At 39.6% G+C, this 22,469-nt stretch overlaps 1 protein-coding gene across 3 annotated transcripts in view; it reads right to left on the reverse strand.

The window, feature by feature from the left end:
• Window positions 1-1,400: 1,400 nt before the first annotated feature.
• Window positions 1,401-22,469, reverse strand: part of tbc1d14 (TBC1 domain family, member 14) — a 33,993-nt gene continuing 12,924 nt past the window's right edge. For 2 of the 3 annotated variants that reach the window (XM_079668286.1, XM_079668287.1), the window contains 13 exons: window positions 15,936-16,060; window positions 14,825-14,907; window positions 14,079-14,196; window positions 12,938-13,044; window positions 10,693-10,767; window positions 9,225-9,313; window positions 8,953-9,024; window positions 7,176-7,304; window positions 6,424-6,533; window positions 6,072-6,330; window positions 2,121-5,455; window positions 1,931-2,042; window positions 1,401-1,731 (listed from right to left, as the gene is read on the reverse strand). In XM_079668286.1, the coding sequence (XP_079524412.1) occupies window positions 5,399-5,455; window positions 6,072-6,330; window positions 6,424-6,533; window positions 7,176-7,304; window positions 8,953-9,024; window positions 9,225-9,313; window positions 10,693-10,767; window positions 12,938-13,044; window positions 14,079-14,196; window positions 14,825-14,907; window positions 15,936-16,060 (1,224 nt within the window). In that variant the 3' untranslated portion in view covers window positions 1,401-1,731; window positions 1,931-2,042; window positions 2,121-5,398. Of the gene's footprint in view, window positions 1,732-1,930; window positions 2,043-2,120; window positions 5,456-6,071; window positions 6,331-6,423; window positions 6,534-7,175; window positions 7,305-8,952; window positions 9,025-9,224; window positions 9,314-10,692; window positions 10,768-12,937; window positions 13,045-14,078; window positions 14,197-14,824; window positions 14,908-15,935; window positions 16,061-20,528; window positions 20,744-22,469 lie in introns of those variants that run through there. The other variant, XM_079668288.1, reaches the window with a different exon arrangement.

A 22,469-nucleotide genomic window follows, 5' to 3' on the forward strand; every position in this document is an offset into this window, starting at 1 on the left:
GGGTGTTGCGTTTATCACGATCAAAAAAGTATTTCAAAAAAAAGAAGGTGTTGCTGGTGTAAAGGAAGGAGGACATTGTGGTTTTAAGGCGACTTTTTGCCTTTTACTTTCACTACTTTAAGTATATTTTAATGCTAATACTTTTCTACTTTTACTTAGGTAACATTTGCAATGCAGGACTTTTACTTGTAACAGAGTATTTCTACACTCTGGTACTTCTACTTTTGCTCAAGTACAAGATACTTGAGTACTTTTTCTACCTCTGGTTTTACAAGAAGTAGTAGTTTGGCAGGTTTCTGTATAAATAAAGAAAACGTGTTCTTAGGTTATTATCACAGTGTTCAACTCAGATTATAAATTGTAAACCTCTTTTTATGGCTGTAGATTAAACATTTGTTCAAATGACATCATCTCTTGAAGAAGAATCTCTGTGTTTCTGATAACGTTTGCCTTATTTTAGATTCACTTTTACACTCATTTTGATGAGACTTTTGTTAAGTTATAGTTTGGGTCACAACTTAAAACACATGATAATAAAGCTATATTTGACAAAACTAGAAATAGCAATGAGATGAGGTATTATTTGTATCAAACTATAACTTATTGTAAATATTCTGAAGCTTATTTCTAACTGCTGTAGCAAAAGGTGGCAGCATAATCATTATGACGTTGAACAAATGCCAGCATTTCTAAAGCTGCACACTAGCAGCCTAGGGTAGAATATTGCATCAAATAACATTCTGTGCAATTTGTGTTTTGCTATTTTGAATGCAATAATTTGGACAGTATATAATATTATATGACAGAAAACAGCTGCTTAAAAGAGAAGGGGAGTTGTGTAAAATATAAATAAAAATCTATGCGTAACACAAAATATATAAACATTTACATTTTAAAACTCTTTTCACAGTTAAGACTGTGAGGCCAGACAACAGATTTGATGAACTACAATAAAAAATCAAGATGGTTTTAAGATTCTCCGAGTTGGAACAAAAAAAAAGGGAACATTATTCTCTCAAATGAGTTAATTTGGCTTCGAAGACATGACCAAAAGTACTCTTCGCTCATTTTAGATTCCGATCTCAATTTTAAAGCTCATTTTAGTTTGTTGAGCAAAACTAAATGTTCTTATTTCCAAAGGTAAGACCTGAAATGAGCCACAAGAGGCAGACATTCAGTTTATGCGCTTATTGTTAGTCGTCTTTACTAATTGTAATGGTCTTTATACGAGTCCTCATTATGATCTCTGTTTACTCCTGTGATACTATAACTATGCAAATAGATTGTAAGAAAAACAATAATAAATATTATATGATTAATTCCAGTAATACTCACGGTCGGTAATCATGCAGCAAAAATGTAATAGTGTTAATGGTCAAAGGAAAAGAGGAGAGTCGGTATTCCTTACGTTGTTCTTTATTCAGTGAAACGGTATGAGTAATACAAAGCAACCAAAGAAATAGCAAAAAAACACAGGTTGGTTATATCAAGGCAGGATCAAAAGGAATCCATTTGGGGGTAAAATGCTTTTCAACCATTACAGATTTACACATTCACACCAAAATCATGATCTCATTGCATTTTAAAGCAACAGATGGCGCAGGCACTTTAAAAGAAGGATGAGCGGGCATGGAGTTTTAAAAGTTCTATTAGTCCAAACTTTTCATGACCCTCACAACCCAGGGAAGCTTCGGATCCACACAGAGGGTAGCACCTTTCATCGTGGTCAGACTGAAACAAATAAGTAAAAGGAGGAAGGAAAGGGAATAAATTAACAGTTTAAAACCAAGTACAAAGTAGGAAATGGAGACTCAAAATCTTATTGTCTGAAATATACTGTATTTAATGAGAAAAGGGACATTTGTGAAGGTTTTTAACTTATTATGCTTATTCTGGTCATTATATCATATAAATGTAAGGATTAATTTACACGGCTGCAGTCCTTGGGCATCTGTGGTCGGTCATGTAATACGAGCGGATGTATATTTTGTTCAAACTTCTCGGGTAGTATTCGAAGCAGCAGTTGTCAGGACCACTAGCATCTGGAGAAAGAAAAAGTAGAATGAGTTGAGAAGTGTAACAGAAAATGTTTTAAGTCATAACATCTTAAATCATCTTACTGTTGCAGAACACCGTGGCGAATAGAGCGTGTCCCAGGATGCAGAGCAGGAGGATGTGACTGGTCCTCATGGTGGCCTCTGGAGATGTTTCTGGATGTGATGATGTTGGTTAATATCAAACCGCTCCTCGTCTGCAGGAAAGTGCTTCTGACAAAAAGGTGGTGGGGTGTTGCGTTTATCACGATCAAAAAAGTATTTTAAAAAAAAGGTGTTGTTGGTGTAAAGGAAGGAGGACATTGTGGTTTTAAGGCGACTTTTTGCCTGCTACAAAACTTTCCGCTGGGTTTTTCAAAGGCTGAGGTAGATTACAGGAAATGCATGTGGTTAAAGAGATGTAGCTCAAAGTACTGACGTGAAATACTGCGAAACCAAATGCTACGATATCACTTCAGCCCTTAATAACTCTAAAGATCTCTTAACACCTATTAAGACACGGAAATTAAGATGTGTTTTGCATTTAAGGGTGATTTATTCCTTTCCATATACGAATACTTAAAAAATATAGCAAATAAAAATGTATAAATAGTTTTAGTGCTCATTAGAAGCTGCTTTAAGTAACGTTTATTGAAGTTTTATTTTATATTGACCTCATTTACCTAATAAGCTCAGCTATAAAATAACAAAACAACAAATTCTAGTGAACAAGAAACAGAAATAATAAATAAAAAACAAAAGATTGAAAAATGAATAAAATAAATAAATATATACATACATAATGCATGAATAAAAATTAAGGCAAGAAAATTCAACTGAAACAAGAACTACTGGAAGTGAAATATTAAAATTGACATAAGATTAAAATGATGTACTCTTAAGTTTGTTTTGAGCGTGTGGTAAGAGCCCACATTAAATATAATAATAATGTAAGGGGGTCAAAAGTCTTGACTCCATGTTCTGATAGTTATTTGGTCAGCAGGCTTTTGGAGTCGAGAAAATTGGAAATGTAAAGTTGATGAGGTCTGTCAAGGGGAAAAAAATAAACATGTTCTACAGATAAAGACACGCTGGTTGAATATGTACAGCTTTTTATTTTTTAATAAAAGCATTGTTTGTATACAGTTCAAGTGAGACAAAGTTGCATGGTCACCCTCAGCCGTCTCCATGTCGCTCTACAGTACAACAGAACAGGTCTCTCCAGGAAGGGGGGGGGGGAGAAAGAGACAAATCAAAACAAACAAGAAATTACAGCACATTACATTTTCAAATTAGTTTGATTGAATTTTGCTTCATTGTGGATCACACAGTGGTGTTTTGTTATCGGAGGAGGGTAGTGTTGGTGAAAATGCCACTTCACACAAACACACTTGCATTGTCACGACTTGAGCTCGAAAAAGGATCAAAAGCAAACAACTCGTTTAAACCTGCGATTGATGACAGAAAGGGATGATGCGAGGCACAACTCAAAGGCTTAAATGTATGTGCAAAAAGCTTTATTGCAGTCCTGCGGTGTGTCACCACACTGGGGGGGGGATTGCATCGAGAAGAGTGATCAGAAAGTGTGCTGCATGGTGCTTAGCTGACGCACACACTGAAACACAGACAAGCACAACATGATGGTTTACAAATGAAAGGCGCTTCCTGTTTTCACACCCAGTGCTCCCGTTATACTTCAGCTGCAGTCCAGGCATGTAATAAAGTACATTTAAGCTAGATAGTACAGGAAACAGGAAGTAACACAAAAGTTCCTCACGAGGAAATGCCGTTAGCAGTTTCTGTGCAAAATGGGCAACATACACGGAAAAAAATACATTTATCATCCTGTACGGGATCATAAGTAAGATGGTCCTTCATTTATTAAGATCAACAAATGCCGAACCAGTGTCAACAAATAGATTGATTTCAAATCTCAACAGACAAAAAAGTAATTCTACTAATTTTTACCCGACCTCTCATTACTCATCAAACCAATGCTGGTAATAAAAGCTCAACCACCACTGATCTGAATACTGGCCCCGCCCCCTGCTGGTCGGGACACATCCACCACGTTGTGAACGCAGCCACATTAAGGGCCTGCACACAGAGAACAAGAGCAGCCACAGAGCTCCACAGGTGTTTACTGACGGCCACATGTGTTCACAATAACAGGAAATCTGAGTCCAAACACGTTGGTAAGAAAAAAGACACACTTGCCACCTTTTATCGTGTCTAGTCGATTCTATGAAGCGCTTTCTTGCTTTAGTGACCGAGAAAACTTGATGAAACTATCACCATAAACCATACATACTCGATAAAAGCCGGGCAGTTTGCTACAGAATGTCAAGCTGCTGTGTCTTAGATTACAGCGCCTACAGTATGTACTTGCAAGAGTGCATATGACGACTTTTCTATCTGTTTAGGGCTGTTACTACTTTCATTGTTCAAATCGAGTATGTGCTTGTGGGGGAGAGGCTCAGCGAAAACCCTTCATTTGACTGGAACAAGTCCTGTTTTGGATAAATATGAATAAATACAAACTTTAAAGACTTCACACCCACACCAAGACATCAGGAATCAGAACACTAACAAGCTGAAATGCACCTCAAACATTAGGGTGGGGGTCCAGTGTGACAATGACTGTGTTTTACAGCAGCATCATCATTTACTCCAGTGTCATCGACATAAATAATCTGCAAAACTAAATTTTACAGGCAGTTTACGACCTCCTTTTAGAGGTTTTAAAACAAATGTAACGGTGCTCTCGCAGACACCAATTTGTCTTCAGCATGAAGGCGACGTGCATTTCATAGATGTATAACTCGTGACAGAGTTGACTTCATGGAATGGAAAAGGAAACAACACAAATTAAAAACACATTCAAAATCAAAGTGAAGGAATGACAGAAGATCTGAGAAAAATAAGGTGCAGAAACTAAGAGATATAGCTGAAGCTGTGACTCGGGAGATGTGGAGATTTGTTGCACTAAAAAGCCACATTTAGAGAAAAGACGAGTGGAAGTGTAGCTAGAAAGATCGACAGCATAGAATTCAAATTAGAGTGGAGGATTAAAGTTGATTTCCTCTGGTGTGTGTGATACATTCTTCAGCCTCTACCAACTACACTTTCCCGCCTCTCGCTGGGCCTCTGAAGGGAGGAGGGGTGATGGGAGATAAATAAGGCCTCGTGTCCCTTCTCTCTCCCCCTCCAGGGTGCTGGTTCCTGTTAGAGCAGCGAGGCAAGAGGTTTATCTCAGACGTGTCCCGCTGAGGTTAAAAGTCTTGCTCAGGTCCGTACTCTGCCTGCTGAGAGTCCAGTTTGATTCACCGAGAGCTGGAGGGGACCTGGTTTCCTCTGATCTCAGATCAGCGCTTCAGCACCGGGCTGCATCGCTCCGGATCTTTCTGTAGCGCCTGCAGGACCTGAGAGACACAGAAACAGTTAGAGATCCACCAATCCACTGGCCATGACTAAAGCTGGCTGATAATAGGACATTCATTTATTTGTGGCCCTTGATATTGTCACTATATTTTAGGGTTGACTATTGATGCTCTCAGGAAATATTTACACAATGTGGATATTTCTGGTAAATCCAGAAATCAGAAGACTTTATTTATCCTGGGGTGAATTGGGTTTTATTTCTTAGTTGAATAAATTAAAAGATGAATAAAAATAGAAAAATGTAATCAAAATATTGATATAACAATAACATAAGTTACAAAAATAAGGTCCAATAAACAGATAAGAATAATTGAAAGAATATTTCTATCAAGAGATAAACTAAAATAGAATAAACATATGTATGTTAACTAAAGTAGTTAAAGTAAAGATGTGACCATAGTACTACGATATCTAATGTATATAGATGGGTGTATTATTTTAATATATTAATGCTAAATTAAAAACCAGAAAAATCAACACTCACGATACCAATTTCTAAGATGCCTTATATCAAAGTACTGATATCATATCAATATATATATTGCCCAGCCCTAGCACCAACCCAAAGCCCTCCAATGTAACTCTCCGACATCCTACCTGCGCCCACTTCCTGTTGCGGCTGGTCATGTGGATGGCAGTGATGTGCTGGAAGAGCTGATCCGCTGGGATGAGGTCGGGGAGGCGGGTGAGGAACTGAGCCATGTGGATGAAGTCCATGGGGGAGAGGACGTCCTGGTAGAGGCGCAGCAGCCCCAGCCCCGTGCGGAACAGGAACTCCTCATGGTCTCTGCAGAACACGTCCCACACCCGGCACGCCAGGTCCAGCGGCAGGGACTTACTGTACAGAGTGAAGATCCTGCAGGGGGGGGGGGGGGGGAGATACACGGATCAACTACAGCAGATTAAAACAAGAGACAAGCACGTGCACTGCAGGAAGTTAACAACTCACCAGTCGATTAAATAAATATCAGGGGTCAAGTTGTTTTTCTGGAAATGTGCAAAGAGCTTTGGTAGATTTTCTTCAAAGAACACTTCAAAAGCCGCAAAGTAAGTCAACATCTGCAAAGAGAGGAGAAGGTGGTCTTAAAGAGGGGTAACACAGAAACCACATGAGTGTTCAACAAGTCATGTGTGGAGGGGGGCCGGTGATTTCTGTGGTGTGTGGCGGCTTCAATTAGATAGACCTGCAATTGTATAAAAAGCTGTTGTTTCTCGTGCTGCATGTACTACTTTGCCAAGTTAACTAATAGTAAATATATATGCGCGGAGGCTTCTCCTTGAGTCTTAAGAAAGTAATGCCAGTAGAGTACAGCTTCCAGTTTAAATGTGAATATTTGATTATTTCCTCAGTGATCTGCAATTTAATTATATTATGGTTTGGGACTGTTGGTTAAACAAAATAGATGTTTGAATGATTAAATTAAGAAGATAATTGACAGATTTATCAATTATTACCGGTAGTCATTTTTTGTTGCAGCCCTACCTTGGAATACGGGTGTAACGATAGCTTTGATATTTAGAATTGAAATATTAATGTCATGTTATTAATAAACATTTGGTTAAACCATGTAAATTGTCTCGCACTTAAATAATATCATCGTGTGTGTGTGTGTGTGTGTGTGTGTGTGTGTGTGTGTGTGTGTGTGTGTGTGTGTGTGTGTGTGTGTGTGTGTGTGTGTGTGTGTGTCTGTGTGTACTGACAAGGCTGTGGTCCACTCTGAAGAAGGCCATCTGACAGGGCTTGTTGAGCAGGTTGGCAAAAGCTATAAAGGCATCGGCTGTGTCCAAGTTCAGGATGAGCACTGCTGCGATGAACGACATGCCCTGCACCTGAACACAAAAACACATAATAGTTTGAACAAGCAAACACAAAACCCCGGTCTGTCGGGGTCTTGTATGTGAAAACAAAAAAAAGTTACCACGAAGCGTATATTTTGACTTCCGCTGTAAAAACAACATCAGAGAAAAAAGTTAACACCTGCTAACGGTAAGTTTTACACTTTACCCTAATTTACACTGATAATAACTCAAAGCACTCTATTCATCTTATTAACTGTAATTAACAATCATAATAAGTTGAGGTTCAATATGAAATGTAAAGAAGGGAACGAAATGCTGATGCAGACAGATGCAAAGGAGAAAACAAAGACGCCTGCACAGAGGTGAATGCATAGTGTGTGTGTGTGTGTGTGTGTGTGTGTGTGTGTGTGTGTGTGTGTGTGTGTGTGTGTGTGTGTGTGTGTTTGTGTGTAGCAGCTAATGGGTTGGGGTCAGTGCAGGAAGTCACAGTCATTTCCACCTAAGTACACACAGCGTGGGACTGCAGTGAGCAGCAGCGAGGTTAGAACCACAGCATCTACAAGTGGCTTACAGACATGCAAACACAAGTTCATGTGAGAGGAAAAGCATCCAACACTTTTTTTTCTAATGGTACTGTCTGATTAGAGAGTTTCACACTGGAAAAACACTGAAGATGTGAGGCATTTTGCGTTTTACAATTGTGGAAATTCAGAGAAAGTGACCACAACCACCTCTAGGAACGTGTAGCTGACATCAATTTACACATTCATCTAGTTCTGTGAATCTGTTGCTATTATATGCCAAATAAAATGAATATCAAACAAAACCTATATTATCCATTTATTGATATTAACAGAATTTAAATTACGGGTGCAACCATGCATATTTGACTGACATGGTTTTAACATACCTGTTTTGACACCTGTGCTATTTGCACACTTTTGAAAATAGCTACACCATAGCTATTTATTTGTTAAGTTATCGAGAAAAATATTTCCAAAAATACCTATGAATTCAATATATAATCAAATGTATCCCCGGTTGTAAATAGCATTGTTGACTATAGACACCGGGTGCAAATAGCATCTGCCATCAACATTTCAGGTTGCATTAAACCAGTATTCTCTTGCTAATCATCATATTTTTCTGAAAAACTACTAATAGTGTGAAAATAAAGTTTTAATCACTTTAAATTATGAACAATTGAATAACATTTAGAAGCTTATCCTACGCTTATAAAAAGCTAAATTGTAAAAAAACATGAGGTTAAAATTATTACTTTAAGTTTTGGTTGTTTGCAATATGCAGCCAACAGAACTTTGAGATGACACCTCACACTTAATGGAAACCAAATATTGGAACATTCCAGTCATAGAGACCACAATCAAACTGTAGGTGTTATGTGGGAAGTCTGTGCTGTGTCATATTTAACCTTCATGATAGGCAAGTGTTACTACTGCAAGACCTCAAAAATACACGATGGAAAAAAAGAGATGCAGGCATCACACATGCATACAGACCCAGAAGACAATATCTAATGTCTACCTACATTAAAAGGCCTTTGTTTGGGACTATGTGACAGCTTTTCTTAAAAGTACACAAAGTGAGACAAAAAGCATTCAATGTGCTTGTGGAACACATAAGGATGCAAATGCTATGTTTTGTGTGTGGGACTTACGTAGCCGACGTCTGGCCGGTAACAAGTGTATGCTCCCAGAATGCTGTGCAGCACATCGTGATATGGCCCGCCCTGATGTAACAAAAAGAAATTAAGAACCAACAGGCATAAAGTACACTCAAACACACACCCTGTCCCGGCATTCAGTGTCTGATGATACAATAATATCAGAGTAATGTTACAGAGGATCCATAGTATTTAATAAAAAGGCTGATGAGACATTTCCTTTGAAACAGAAGTATTATAGGATTGCTGAGCTTTTCTTCACTGACCTGCTGGAAGATACAGAGGTGGGGGAAAGTTCTTGAGATGTCCAGCTTGATGAGCTCCAGGCTCGACTCCCGATCTGACGAACCAGCATCTGGAAACACGGCAAAACATTTAGAAACCAATAAATGTATTTGTCATTTAAAAAAGGGGCCCTGTTATGCTTTTTGGGATTTCCCTTTCCTGTAGTGTGTTTATGTTTTTGTTAATGGTCTGTAAACTTCTAAAGTTCCCTTGCGCGCACACACACACACACACACACACACACACACACACACACACACACACACACACACACACACACACACACACACACACACACACACACACACACACACACACACACACACACACACACACACACACACACACACACACACACACACACACACACACACACACACACACACACACACACACACACACACACACACACACACACAAAACTAATAAAAGGGGGAGTAATCGGGCAGTTCGATGTGTGTAGAGGTGTGTGTAGTTAAAACGTAACAGCCTGTGGTCACTCTTTAGCTGTTCAAATGAAGGTAAACACAGTGTAGGCGGTGCGTAAAAGCTCTTTGAGCGCTGGTGCTGCTCTTCTCTCAATTGCACGTCCCGCTGTCTCCTGGAGTGACCACACACCCCTGACCGAAATGTCCTTAAAATGAAGTCAGAGTACGAAATATATCTCAAATAATTTATGCACTGTCATTCCCCACGTAAACATAACAGTCACTCTGCAATGAAACGGTTGTCTCCTGTGCGCTCCACTTCCTCCTTGGCGCACCGATATTAACCCGTTATCCCGCCTTTTTTTCATGTCCCTTTGGGGGATCCGCACATTGTGCCTGACTCAATAATAATACAAAATAAAAAATAAAATAAAAAGAAGATGGTGAATCCAGTCGAGCATTAAGCAACTTAAGAGCTGGATATTATATTTCCCTTTGTGGGCTCCAACAATCCTGAGATCCAAAAGGCTGCATGTTGTGAATTGCTTTAAATAAGATACAGCTGGAGTTGGTGTTTATGACCAATGGGAATAAAAGGAGTGTCAGACTTTACAAAGCTTTTAAAAATACATATTTTAGAAAAACAAAGACCTAAAAAAAAAAAAGGTTTGGACAAAGCTGTAACAAAGTGACATCACTCTGTAACACTCGTGCTTCGATTGGCTAGTGTTCCAAAACATTGTACGTGACAGGCAAAGGGGCGGGACATCTTTAAGAGGTTGACCAATCAAAACAGAGCTGGCCAGCTAACCAATCAGAGCAGACTGGGCTCTGGTTTCAGACAGAGGGTGAAAAGAGGTGCTGCAGCACAGGCAGTATGAGAACAATAAAGAGCTTTTGAACATTAAAGCATGGAGACATGTCCCATTAGAGACACTACATACTGATATGCACCTGAAAATGATCATAATAGGGCCCCAACAGCATAGGAAACAGCCACAGGATTTTCTCTTTTCTTTACCTTCAGCCTCTAAGGACGGTGCTGGTGTTGTCCTCCACTTCTCTTTGGCCCGGGACAGACAGATGTCATACAGCTCTGCAGGGTCACATAACACACAACAATCGATGAGAAAAATAGAGGGCGACAACAGAAAAAGTGGAGAACATGATGACTGGATAGATCCACTTCAGATGATATAAGGATTCACATTACTCTGCAGCAGTAACACTGGAGGTAGGGGTGTAACGGTATACGTACCGAAAATATTCGGTCCGGTACACTTCGGTACACGCGTGTACCGAAGTGTACCGAACAAATATAACGTTAAACGTAAAAAATTGAGAACGTGAACAACTTTTTGGAAGTAATCTCAGGTGCTGCGTCGCAGCATTCAGAGTAATTTGCTCACATTGGGTTCAACACGTCAAAGAGCGACCAAGTCATTTCATTGGACGAGAGGCATACAATGAGAGCTGGTCACAGGGATGCGTTCAAATTAAGTCACTAATTTTAGGAACTGGCGAAATGGCGAACGCAGATAAAGTTGAGCTTGAAAATCCTCCAGCATCATTGAAGTCTCCGGTTTGGGAACATTTTAATTTCGCAGTTACGTACAAGGATGACGGACAAAGACAGGTGGACCGAACCAAAGCCGGGCCGGCTAAAATAACTGGATGGCCTACCTGCCTGTCAGCCTTCCATCTGTGCCCAAACTTATCTCGTGTCCTCATTGGTCATGTGCGCGTTCGTGTGTGTCGGAGGAGGGGCTCTATAAGGAAGTGGCAGATTTCCTCCGGTTGTGTATTTTCAAATTCTAGCGCACTCAAGCTGGTTTCTTCAAAATTACCTACCCCACCTTTAATTATAATTAAAAACCCAAAACAAATATTTTATGTTTTGTGAGTACTAGTGCAGAAAAGTTCAAATACAAATTATTTCAGTTCATCGAAATGCTGCAACCGTAATGTTTATTTTATTTTGTATTTATTTGAGTGAATACATTATTCACAGTTTAATAATAATTAAAAAACCCTAAAAGATATTTTATGTTTTGTGATCATTTTTTCTGTTGTACCGAAAACGTACCGAACCGTGACCTAAAAACTGAGGTACTTACCGAACCGAAATGTTTGTGAACCGTTACACCCCAGTCTGGAGGTGATTAAAGGAAAGAGATCTCCCTCCATTACCAGAAGAAATCCATTATGATGCTACGTTAGATAGCCTGGGATGTGTTGTGACCACCTGTGGCTGCCCTCTAGTGATGAGCTTCTGGATCCAAATAATGAGCTTTCTGAGACACGGAGCTCTGGTGTTATTGTATATACTGTTTTTCTTGAACAATGCAATAAAGTGCTTAATAAAGGAAATAGAACCAGAAATGGTAAATCAGATTGAAAAAAGGCCAAAGGAAAAGAACACAGAGGAACTAGATAATACAAAATAAAATAAATAGTATTAAAAGCATTAAAAGCATTATCTATAAAACATTTCAGACTTGTTCTAATGATCCAACAACGTGATTCAATTGGGCTTATATGAATGATTGGGGGGGGGGGAATGTTTTTGTTTAATGTTATGTCAACTGACTGGGAGGGGGTGAGATAAATGGATTTCGTCACTCTTATAACTCTTCATCTCTTTTATGGATGATTATGCTCTAGGTGTAACCACAACTCTCATAATTCATAGCCTACATTTGTTCACCGTTTGGCAAATTGTCAGCTATCACTGGAATATTCCAATAAAAAAAATAAAAAAAGATGATATTTTCTGGAGTTCTGGAGTTCTAATCAGCGTAGAATGTTCCTTTGCAGATTAACTGACATTTGCTTGCGTTGACATCGGAAACAATAGATATAAGTGACATCCTCAGGAAGTATAAGTAACTCTGCATCTAAAAATATGAGTATCATCTTAGTGTGTCACACCTTACTTTTATCATGCACTTCTGTAACTTGAGTGCCACTAGAAGAAATATAAACCTTAGAAATGCAAGTAGTAGCATTAGCAGCAGCATTAAACCTAGGAATAATGGCACTGAGCTTATGAAAAGACGGACATGTTTGAAGGGGACTGAGCTTTGTGTGTGTTTGTGTATAGAGTGTATGTGTAGTGATAATACTGTTTCAATTAACATAGATAGAACTTGTGAAATCTATCTATCTATATATATATATATATATATATATATATATATATATATATATATATATATATATATATATATGTGTGTGTGTGTGTGTGGTCACAGGTTGGTGTGTACCGTGTGTGATGTTGAGCTCGTTGCCCACGGCCAGGCTCCACACTTTGCCCCGCACACTGGGGGGGATGCCCTGCCACCACAGGTCCCTCACGCGTCGAGAAGTACACCTGGAGGAAGGTGAAGTGTGTTAAATGTTGAAAAATAGACACACCAGAGGCTGCTTCATAACTGCGTATCATAGAGGAGCATCATTCATTGATTACAGCCACAAGGGGGCAGTCATTTCCTCCACTTCTGAAGATTCATGATTCAAAGGTTTATTGTCATAGCATTCACAGTGAATTCACTGACTCCACATTAAGTGCAGGACTTGACTCCTCTTCAAAATAAAACTTATCCTTAACCCATGTACTCATTGTTTATGTTTACTATATTGTCAAATAAACCAAAAGTCTCTACAAACACCTCAGCAAAGTACATCTGAGATATTACACCTGTACATGTAGGAGTGGCAATACTGCATAACTTTATGACAAAGGCTCTGAATTTATTATTAAAATCAACATGCTGGAATGAATAGGTGCCAGTTCTGCTTGCTTAACAGGTTGTGTTCTGTAGACCTCATTATGAATCATTATGTGTTTGCATGCTCGCCTACAGCAGCTGCTCAGTGTACGCTCTAATGAGGTGACACAATAACTGTGACACAATAAATGGCTGTGTACTGATTTGATGCACTGATAAAAAGAATGGCATATATTAAATTCCCATGTAGGCCTAGAGGTCTTCATATCTTACTAATCATTTTACACAGGACTTAATAGATGACTTAAATATATACTGATTGTGTAATGCATGTTACGCTAAGTGCAACACACATACAATTCATGTATTAAACTGCTGGCTGACTGTGGTTGGGGTTTAAACAACGATACGCTAAGATGTTCAGTTATTTAAAATGGTGTTTTCATTATGATAACATCCTCATATGTTTGCCAGGATTTTAAGTGCGACTCATTCATCAGCATAAATGTGGCCACATGAGGCAGCGTAACTAACACAAAGCTGCGCATGTGAGTAGAGTTTTTGCTATGGGTAAATGACAGTAGAAATGATGATTTGATATAAATGGCCCAACTGTGCTTTGTAATTGATGGAAAATCCTTATTTCTGTCATCATAGACTGAGTTATTGTACTCACGTTGTGCTCCAGTTGGGTAAGATCTCCTGGTTCCAGATCTGGGCGGCCGTGCCGATGCTCTCCTCCAGCTTACACCGGACCTCCAGCTGCTTCTTCCTCTTCTGAGCCTCCTTCAACTCTGCAGACAGGAGTGAGGAGAAATGTGGTTAGAATCAAATAAAGGAAACGTTAGAAAGAGCTATGATAAAAACAACATGTCAAGATATACAAATTATTTTAAGTTCATTTCCACATCTGTGCAGTAATCCTGACACGGCACCATTAAAAGTAACCCGCACTGTGCATACATAAAATCTGCATTGTTTGTACAAATTACTTTGACCTGCACTCGCATCTGCACACATACAAGTACATATATTTAACAATACAAACCCAAATATGTATATATGTTCATTCAACTGATCAACGTTTACATGTGTGATATCTTGTTTAATCATAACTATATAATTTAAATTTGTATTTTCTGTATTATTTTTTTTTACCTAGTGAGAATCTGTACTGTCCTGTTTTTCATGCTCACTCTGTTGCTGCTTTAACTCCTCAATTTCCCCACAGGGATAAATAAAGGTCCATCTTATCTTATCTTATACAAACTAAAGTGTATTGCATTTAAATTGTGAGATTTGCACTAAATATTCTCTGTAATTTTGTAACATTGCAAAGTCATCCCACGGGCCGGATTGGACCCTCTGGCGGGCTGGTTTTCCGTGTGCTTGACACCCCTGCTCTGAACCTGGACTCCTCACCTCTCTTCTTGGCCTGGGCCACCATCTCTTCATACTGCTGTCGGTGCTTCTGGGCCTCCTCGGCGGGCTTGGCAGGCAGATTACTGTAACACACATCAATGCAGGGAAATGGATCAGCCACTATGTGTTCTGAGCTTCACTTGAATTATTCATGTTGAGCTAGCTTGCATGGAACAGCACAAAGTGCACCCTTAATGTGCTCTATATTAAAAATACACATCTCCAAGACAACTGGACTATTTGTGCTGCTGAAAACCAGGTTATACGAGTGAAAGCTCCAGAACAGCTACTAAATTGACCTTTGTAAAGAAAATACATCATATAGCAAAGCCTTTTTTTCATTTTTTAAGATTTGATACACTTATTTTGTAAATATAAGTGATAGAAAGGTATTTCAGTATTTCGTTTTTACACTCCGAATATAATCTACATTTTATTGGGTCTTCTTAGTGGGAATCACGTGATTTTAAATGTCACTGTGTATACGCTTTTCATTAATTTCGGGCTACAAACAAATGGTTCATTTTAATTTAACTAAGGCAATAACACACATGTTCAGTGTTTTTTCAGATGAGTTTCACCAGTAGGGGGTGACAGTAAAGAAGGAAAGGCGGTGGGAGGCTGAGCTCACATTTTGCCAGTCATGGTGTTAGAATAAACTTTCCTTTTGTTCACACAGGAAATCAGGCCAATTGTTTTTACTTACTACGAGCAGAAGTTTTAATCGTGTGGCTGAGCAGCAAAACTGAATGAAAAATTAAGCCTGGAATATGTCTGTGTGTATGCCTATTTTAAGATTTACATTTTTACATTACCTGTTTTACATTTAAGAAAAAAAAACTAGGGTAATGGAGCCAGGCTGAGGGAGGGTCATTAAACTTTCAGCAGCGCCTCTCTTTTACCGACTGTGATACAAACAGGGGGAGCTGGAACAATACTGAATGGGGTCTAATTACAGAGGAAGGAGGAGTGATAAAGGAGGAATGAGGGGAAGATATAATAGAGGCGACATACGTGGCTATACTGTCTGAGAAGCAGTGAAGAATGTGGGACATGCTAATATCCCACAGATATTCAACTACGCCACAGACAAGTGTCAGTGTTTACATACGCAGGTCTGTCCTCCAGTATGAGTGCGGTGGTGGACAGGGGCTCAAAGTCCAGGTTTTTCCTCACAGTGTGCCTGGGAGACGTCGGGTTGCCAGGTCCAGCTCTGCCACTCTTTGTTTCATATTCCTGTGGACAAAAAAACCCACATTTAGACAAAAAAAAAAAGCTTACTTGGGAGTTTTAGAGGAAATACAGTCTGCTTTTGCTGTTCATGAGATGTGAGCAACATTAATACACACAGCGGAAAATGTGGTGGATTACTTGCTTTATAATCCATGTCAAAGTACATGAGTAAATTGCCACAAGCTGACCTTAAAAAGCATGTTGTGATCAGACTCAACTGCTAGGATGTAATAGCTGGGGAATCATTTTAAAAACATAATGAGAACTTTTTGTGTACGTTACATCACACAGAAACACTGAGGCATGTCTTAACCTTGTGACAAGGCTCTTTGGCCTTTGAGCATTTGTCAGCTGGTGTCTAATGAGTGTTGGCCTATAGGAAGAGGAGGCCATGTGACTTTCAGTATGAAACAGCAACCAACACAAGGTTTACTACCAGCTGACTTCTGTGTTTGTCTTAAAGAGCACACACAGTTCAGGGAAGACCTTTAGATAAAACCCAAGATTGTCTGGTTAATTTAAAAGCCATTGTATTTAGGACGAGTGCAATACAAGCACACATACACACTACGTACTGTGTGTCCAAAATGGCCTGCAGTGTGCATGGAGCTGGTTAATAATGTAGGCAGCTTAACACAGCGCTGCCACAGGGCCGTTCACATTGGTCACAATACAGACAGGGAAATCTATTCTCCACAATAGCTGTGTATGCGTGTGTGTGACAGATGCTGTCCACGTTTACTATCCGCCTTTCTGTCGCGTTTTTTTTGTTTCCCAAAGCCAGGGGGAGCAATAAAGTTAATTGAATAAGACCCAATAAGGCAGGGCATCAGAGATTAAAAGTAATAGACATAAAAGACAAATCCATCATGACCTATTGATAATAGCACCTAACAGAGAGTTAAGTTCTCTACAAGGTTAATGAAATAGGCCATAAAATAAAAGAATAAGCAGTCAAAACAATCTATATATATAAGTGCTCAGCTGTGTGAGTCTTAACTTAGGCACCACAAGCTAGATGATAAAGTCAGCATGCTCACACTCTTACAAATACAATGCTAACATTTTAAGTTTAGTAATGTTCATCATCATAGTTTTTGAAAATAGTCCCACATTCTAGAAGTTAGAACATATGCTTATTTCTTTCTTGCAGATTCTTAAATGAGAAGATAGAAACTCTCGCATTTCTGAATGAAAAATCAAGTTGAAGAATAGTTTTGCTTGAAACTGGACTCGTTAGCCCAAATTTTTCAAAAGATAAAATAAATATACCTATCAATACCTCTCATTGAATGAGAAGGGCATTATTTATATTTAAAGCACAAATATGAGAATGGTACCAATTTTAACCAACTTATTCCAAGAAAGCAAAAAATAGATTGAATTAAATAAAAACATTAGAAAGTGAAAATTCGCCAGTTGCCAGTGTCTCTACCTTTGCAGAGACCACAGAAAAGCCAAAAGGTGTCAAAAAAAAAAGGTGACCAGATTACAGAGTAATAGCAGGGTATCATCTTATCTACACTTAGCAGGGACGCAGAAGAAAAAACAGGACCAGAGAAAGTCAAAGGGAAAGCCTGACAGTAGAATGCCTCTCCTGAGGATTGAGCATTAGTGGAAAGCAGTTGACACAGAAGACAGAAATAAATGGTGAATTGAGGATGAAAGTCAAGAGTGCTAAAGGAAGTGAACTCCCCCGTCACTGGGAAATGGAGGTCATTCATGGGTAAGCCTGCACTCAGCACTGGGATGGGAGTAGAGTGCTACACAGAGGGCTGAGTCACCATTCTTATGTGTACTTTCCCTATTTCTTTGCCATCTTTATCCTGACTTTCATCTTCCCTGCCGTTTGTCCGTCCCTCACTCCCTTAGAAGCTTAGTGACTTCCTGTGGAGCCAGTTGTTTACTACTGTAGCTGGAAGGCTAACCTTTATAAATCTAGCTAGCTGGAAACATGCTAGCACTACTAAGTCAGAATAGCCCTCTAGCTAGATTGTTAATGGTCAGTGAGCAAGAAAGCTAGCTTGGTCGCTAATGGGCCTTTTTCTTTTTCTTTTTTTTTTTAAGAGGAAAGGAGGCTAGGATACTTCCTCCATTTATGATTCAGTTTAAAAAAACACATATTTGGGTAGTTTTGTTAATCATTTATTGTGCAGTTAACAAATCCCCAGTTCAACCAGATTAGCTTAATGTTATTTTGAGAAACAGACACATTCACAAAACAATATGTCCCTTGTGCGAATGGTTGACCAGGTATTGATTTTCTTTGTGCTTTAATGAACAGGTTACATGGATGTGCTGCTGATGCGCATTTCAAAGACAGTGTGTACCCGAGGGAACCTCTGCAGCTCGATAAAAAAAGGTAAGCTAGGGTTTAGGACCCTGACAATAGATGAATACTGCAGAAAGAGAGAGGGAAGACGACAAGAAGGGAGGTAGATGGGGGAGGGACCATTTGGCATCTGTCCAGCAGCAATGCAGGTGCTACCAACAAGGTGAAACACAAGACATAATGTGTGTGAAGCTGTACCGAGAGGTGTATAGAAGGGGAGGTACATGAGGTGAATGGTGCAAACAAGTATGTGAGGTTGAGAAACTCCCTACAATGAGACATTAGCTAAAACAATAACAATGGACTGATGGTGCAATATCAAGACACTGGAGCTGAATCCGGTAAAGACTAACCACATTACATTCCTTCTCCTCTCGACAACTAGTTCAACTGGTGAATCAGCACTTGGGCTGAACGTTATCTGACTTCAAACAGCTCCCTCACACAGAAAAACATTTATAAAACTTTGATTCATACAGATTTTGAAGCTCGATCATCTCAGTATTTATTTTTTTCATATCTATTAATGAAGTTACATTCCTGTGAAAAGCCATCTTGCATACATAAAGTATGTATGTATGTATATTTCTCAACAACGGGAAGAAACGCCCAGGGTAGAACTTTATTCTTTCGTTGTATTAGCTTTAAGCTGTTGCAAAAGCGACTGTGTCCCATGATAACCTGGTGCCAGGGCAACCGGCTTTGTCATGCTGGCTCTTAGTTGTTCTCCAATTTCCTGTTAAAGCAGCAAGAGCTCTCTGGGTGACTGACTGGCTTTCACGCTCACTGCCAGTGTTCTTTATGCTTTCAAACTAAAAGAAAGAGATGTTTTTTAAACTATTTTTACACCATGTGACCCTAAAGTCTTACAAAGGTAACGGCATGTTTTGCAAGTTCCTTCTATGTGCAAAAAGGAGCTCAGTGTTACAAATGTTGGCAACGCTGTCCTTCTATTTGCTGTGTGTCCATGCAATATATTGTAATGAAAACACTGGCTTTCTAAATGTAAGCTACTGTATGAGACAAGTGGCCCACAGCAGTGTGCCTAGCCTGCTTTCACTACATGCCAATCACAAGGCTTCTAACTGGAAACTGCTTGAGGTAGTCCCAAAGTATTTTTCCAAAGCCCATCAAGTTCAGAGCGACATGTCAATGAGTCAGATGGCTTCTGTGTGGTTGGCAGTGCTACAGGTTCATCAGAACTGTCCAAATTCAACACGGTTATGCCACTGATTTCCTTTAAAAGATGTCAATTACATTACAAAGTAATTTATATATTAGCATTCTCAAATAGGAAAAAGTGTCCTTAAATGGAGCACTCTGCTATGTCCATTTTAAATCAGAATGGGAAAGAAGCACCTTTATATTTGTGTTGAATGATCTCCTAGACTTATGACAATGTCAACTGTTTTAATGAAGTCACATCATCGGGTTGGGTGAGGAACAATCGTAAGGAACAATCTAGACGTGCTAATGCTCTGTTGCAAGTTGCTATCATAAATGTATATTCATAGAAGAAAACGGCAATGGCCCCCATTTAAGAGCTGTGCACAATATTCTTGATTGAATATATTTGAATGAGTTTCAAGCTATGATTCATTTTGGACTCGACCAGCTGAGTAACAGTTACCGCAGGGGAGCTGAGGATTCTGTTAGTAAGGCTGTAATGATCTGGCAGCTTTCTTGAGACTAAATATGCAATATCCAGACAAACAGATGGAACCACGGGCACTGGCGCCAAAGCATTTAAAAAAAGAAAATATCAGCATGCCTTACTAGAAAGCGTAAATAAACACTGATACAGCTGATCTCTAACTGCATCAGCTGGCTATAATCCCTTGACATTCATGCAAAACATAACAAAAACATACTGTCATACTGTTGCACCTATACATTCAATGGAAATGGGTCATCTATTGGTTGGACATCATCAGTCAGGATATAATAATCTTTCTATTCCATCACTACGAAGCAGAGCTACGACAAGCTGAAAGAGAATATCATGTGAAATCCGAGCCATCCTCTTCCTCTGCAGCGTCTCCCTCACGCTCCGACTACCAATGCCCTCTGATTCCGCAAGACAAGGAGACGGGTCACCCATCTCATCCACTTGTCCTCGTCGTGCAAATGCTCACTCACCATGAACGCTGCTGTTCCCTACAGTCCTCCGCTGGGGATTTGTTTCCAAAAAACCTTAGTGTAGCGTCATCGCTGCTCCTGGCAACAAGACACCCAGGAACGAGAAGACGAGGAGATCAGAAAGGAAGGCAGAAGGACAGTCAAGCTGCCAAAAGAGGGACACTCCCCGCATTGGAGAGGATGCAGCAGCAGCAGCATGACACCCCTCTATTTTCCTGCCCCCCCCCCACCCCCTCTGTGTCTCTGAGCACTGACGCTAGCCTGAGCTGCTCTGCATCAGGTCTATGGCTGCTGCTGTGCGTTTGTGTGTCAGCAAATCAGCACCGCCGTCTGTTATTAGTCACCATCGCTGCACTGAGAGGAGCTCTGTGCTCTGCTCAACCCTGGCAGCCGTGCTAATCAATCCCAGAGCAATGGATCAGGTTTCAGTTACTGTGTCTCCTAATCCAGTCAGGAATCAAGTGTTGATGCAATGTACACATCTACTGCTCTGAGAGAAATTGTTCCTCTGCTAATTGGATGTTCCTCACTTTGTGTTGATGCAGTCGTTGCCTAGCAATACTGTAGCTATCACAAGAATAAAACAAGTTTTCATGTTTTTTATTTTGAAGTATTCAGTGTCTCACTCTCAAAAGGGGTAATACCGTGAAATTCCTTTTTTTTTAAAATTGTATTATTGTAATAATTCTTGCAGGAAGTGATGAATTACCTTAATTTGTCGCATGTTTAATTGCCATATTTTGCCATGACAATATTACTTTACTGAGATATACGATGACTTCTTGTCAGGCTATGCATGTAATATTTATCCTTACATGTACTTACCTATTTACTTACATATATATTAGGGATGGGAATTTGAAAGCAAATGTATATTCGACTCCCAAAAAAACGGTTAACCGATTAACCAAAATAAATATAAAAAATTAAATTTTGAAAAATAAATAAATAAATAAATGTTCAAATAAGTATAGAAACCAAGTCACATTTGTCAAATGTATTGAACTGGTGATCACAGTTTGAACAGTTGACAGCTATAGGCCTACAGCTTTCATGCTTAGAACATAACTTGGTTTTTAAATGAAAGAGGGATCATACACGAACAACATAACGGGTTAGGGTAACGTGACCCTATTACAACAGAGATCATCAACCTATAACAGGGCCTATGCACAGAATGCAGCCATTCAATACTCATTCTTCTTTAAGAATATGAGCATGTCTACTCAGGGGAGGCGGGTGCAGAGACAATTCACAATCAGGCCAGCTGTAGAGAAGACCCTCTCAGCTGGAATTTGGGCATAAGATGAGGTTTGAGTCTGCGTGATCTGCGTGTAGGGAGGGGCAGCAGCATATCATTAGCTAGAACTAGCTAGATCTGATGGATTTGGACATAAACGCGAGTGAAGTATAACCGGACGCGAGAGAGAGACCAGCACCTGCAGCTCTGCCTGCTGTGAGGGACCGGTGAGTGGAGCAAAACACACCTTTAGACCTAACACACTTAGCTATGGCACTGTCGTATACATTGAATTATTCCATTTGATAATATGTAATCAACCTAGGCACCCCTCCCAAAAAAAGAAGAAGAAATAACTCATATTCTAATACCTAAATAATTTCGAAACACACACACACACACACACACACACACACACACACACACACACACACACACACACACACACACACACACACACACACACACACACACACACACACACACACACACACACACACACACACACACACACACACACACACACACACACACACACACACACACACACACACACACACACACACACACACACACACACACACACACACACACACACACACACACTTTTAGCTTTAGCCCAATTTATGCATAGCTGACTATCAAAATCACACATGTATTAAAGTCTAGAAGCGGTTTGAATGGCTTAATTTGAAAGTTAA

This window comes from Notothenia rossii (genome assembly GCF_949606895.1).
Source record: "Notothenia rossii genome assembly, chromosome: 3".
In the NCBI taxonomy this organism is placed as follows: Eukaryota; Metazoa; Chordata; class Actinopteri; order Perciformes; family Nototheniidae; genus Notothenia; species Notothenia rossii.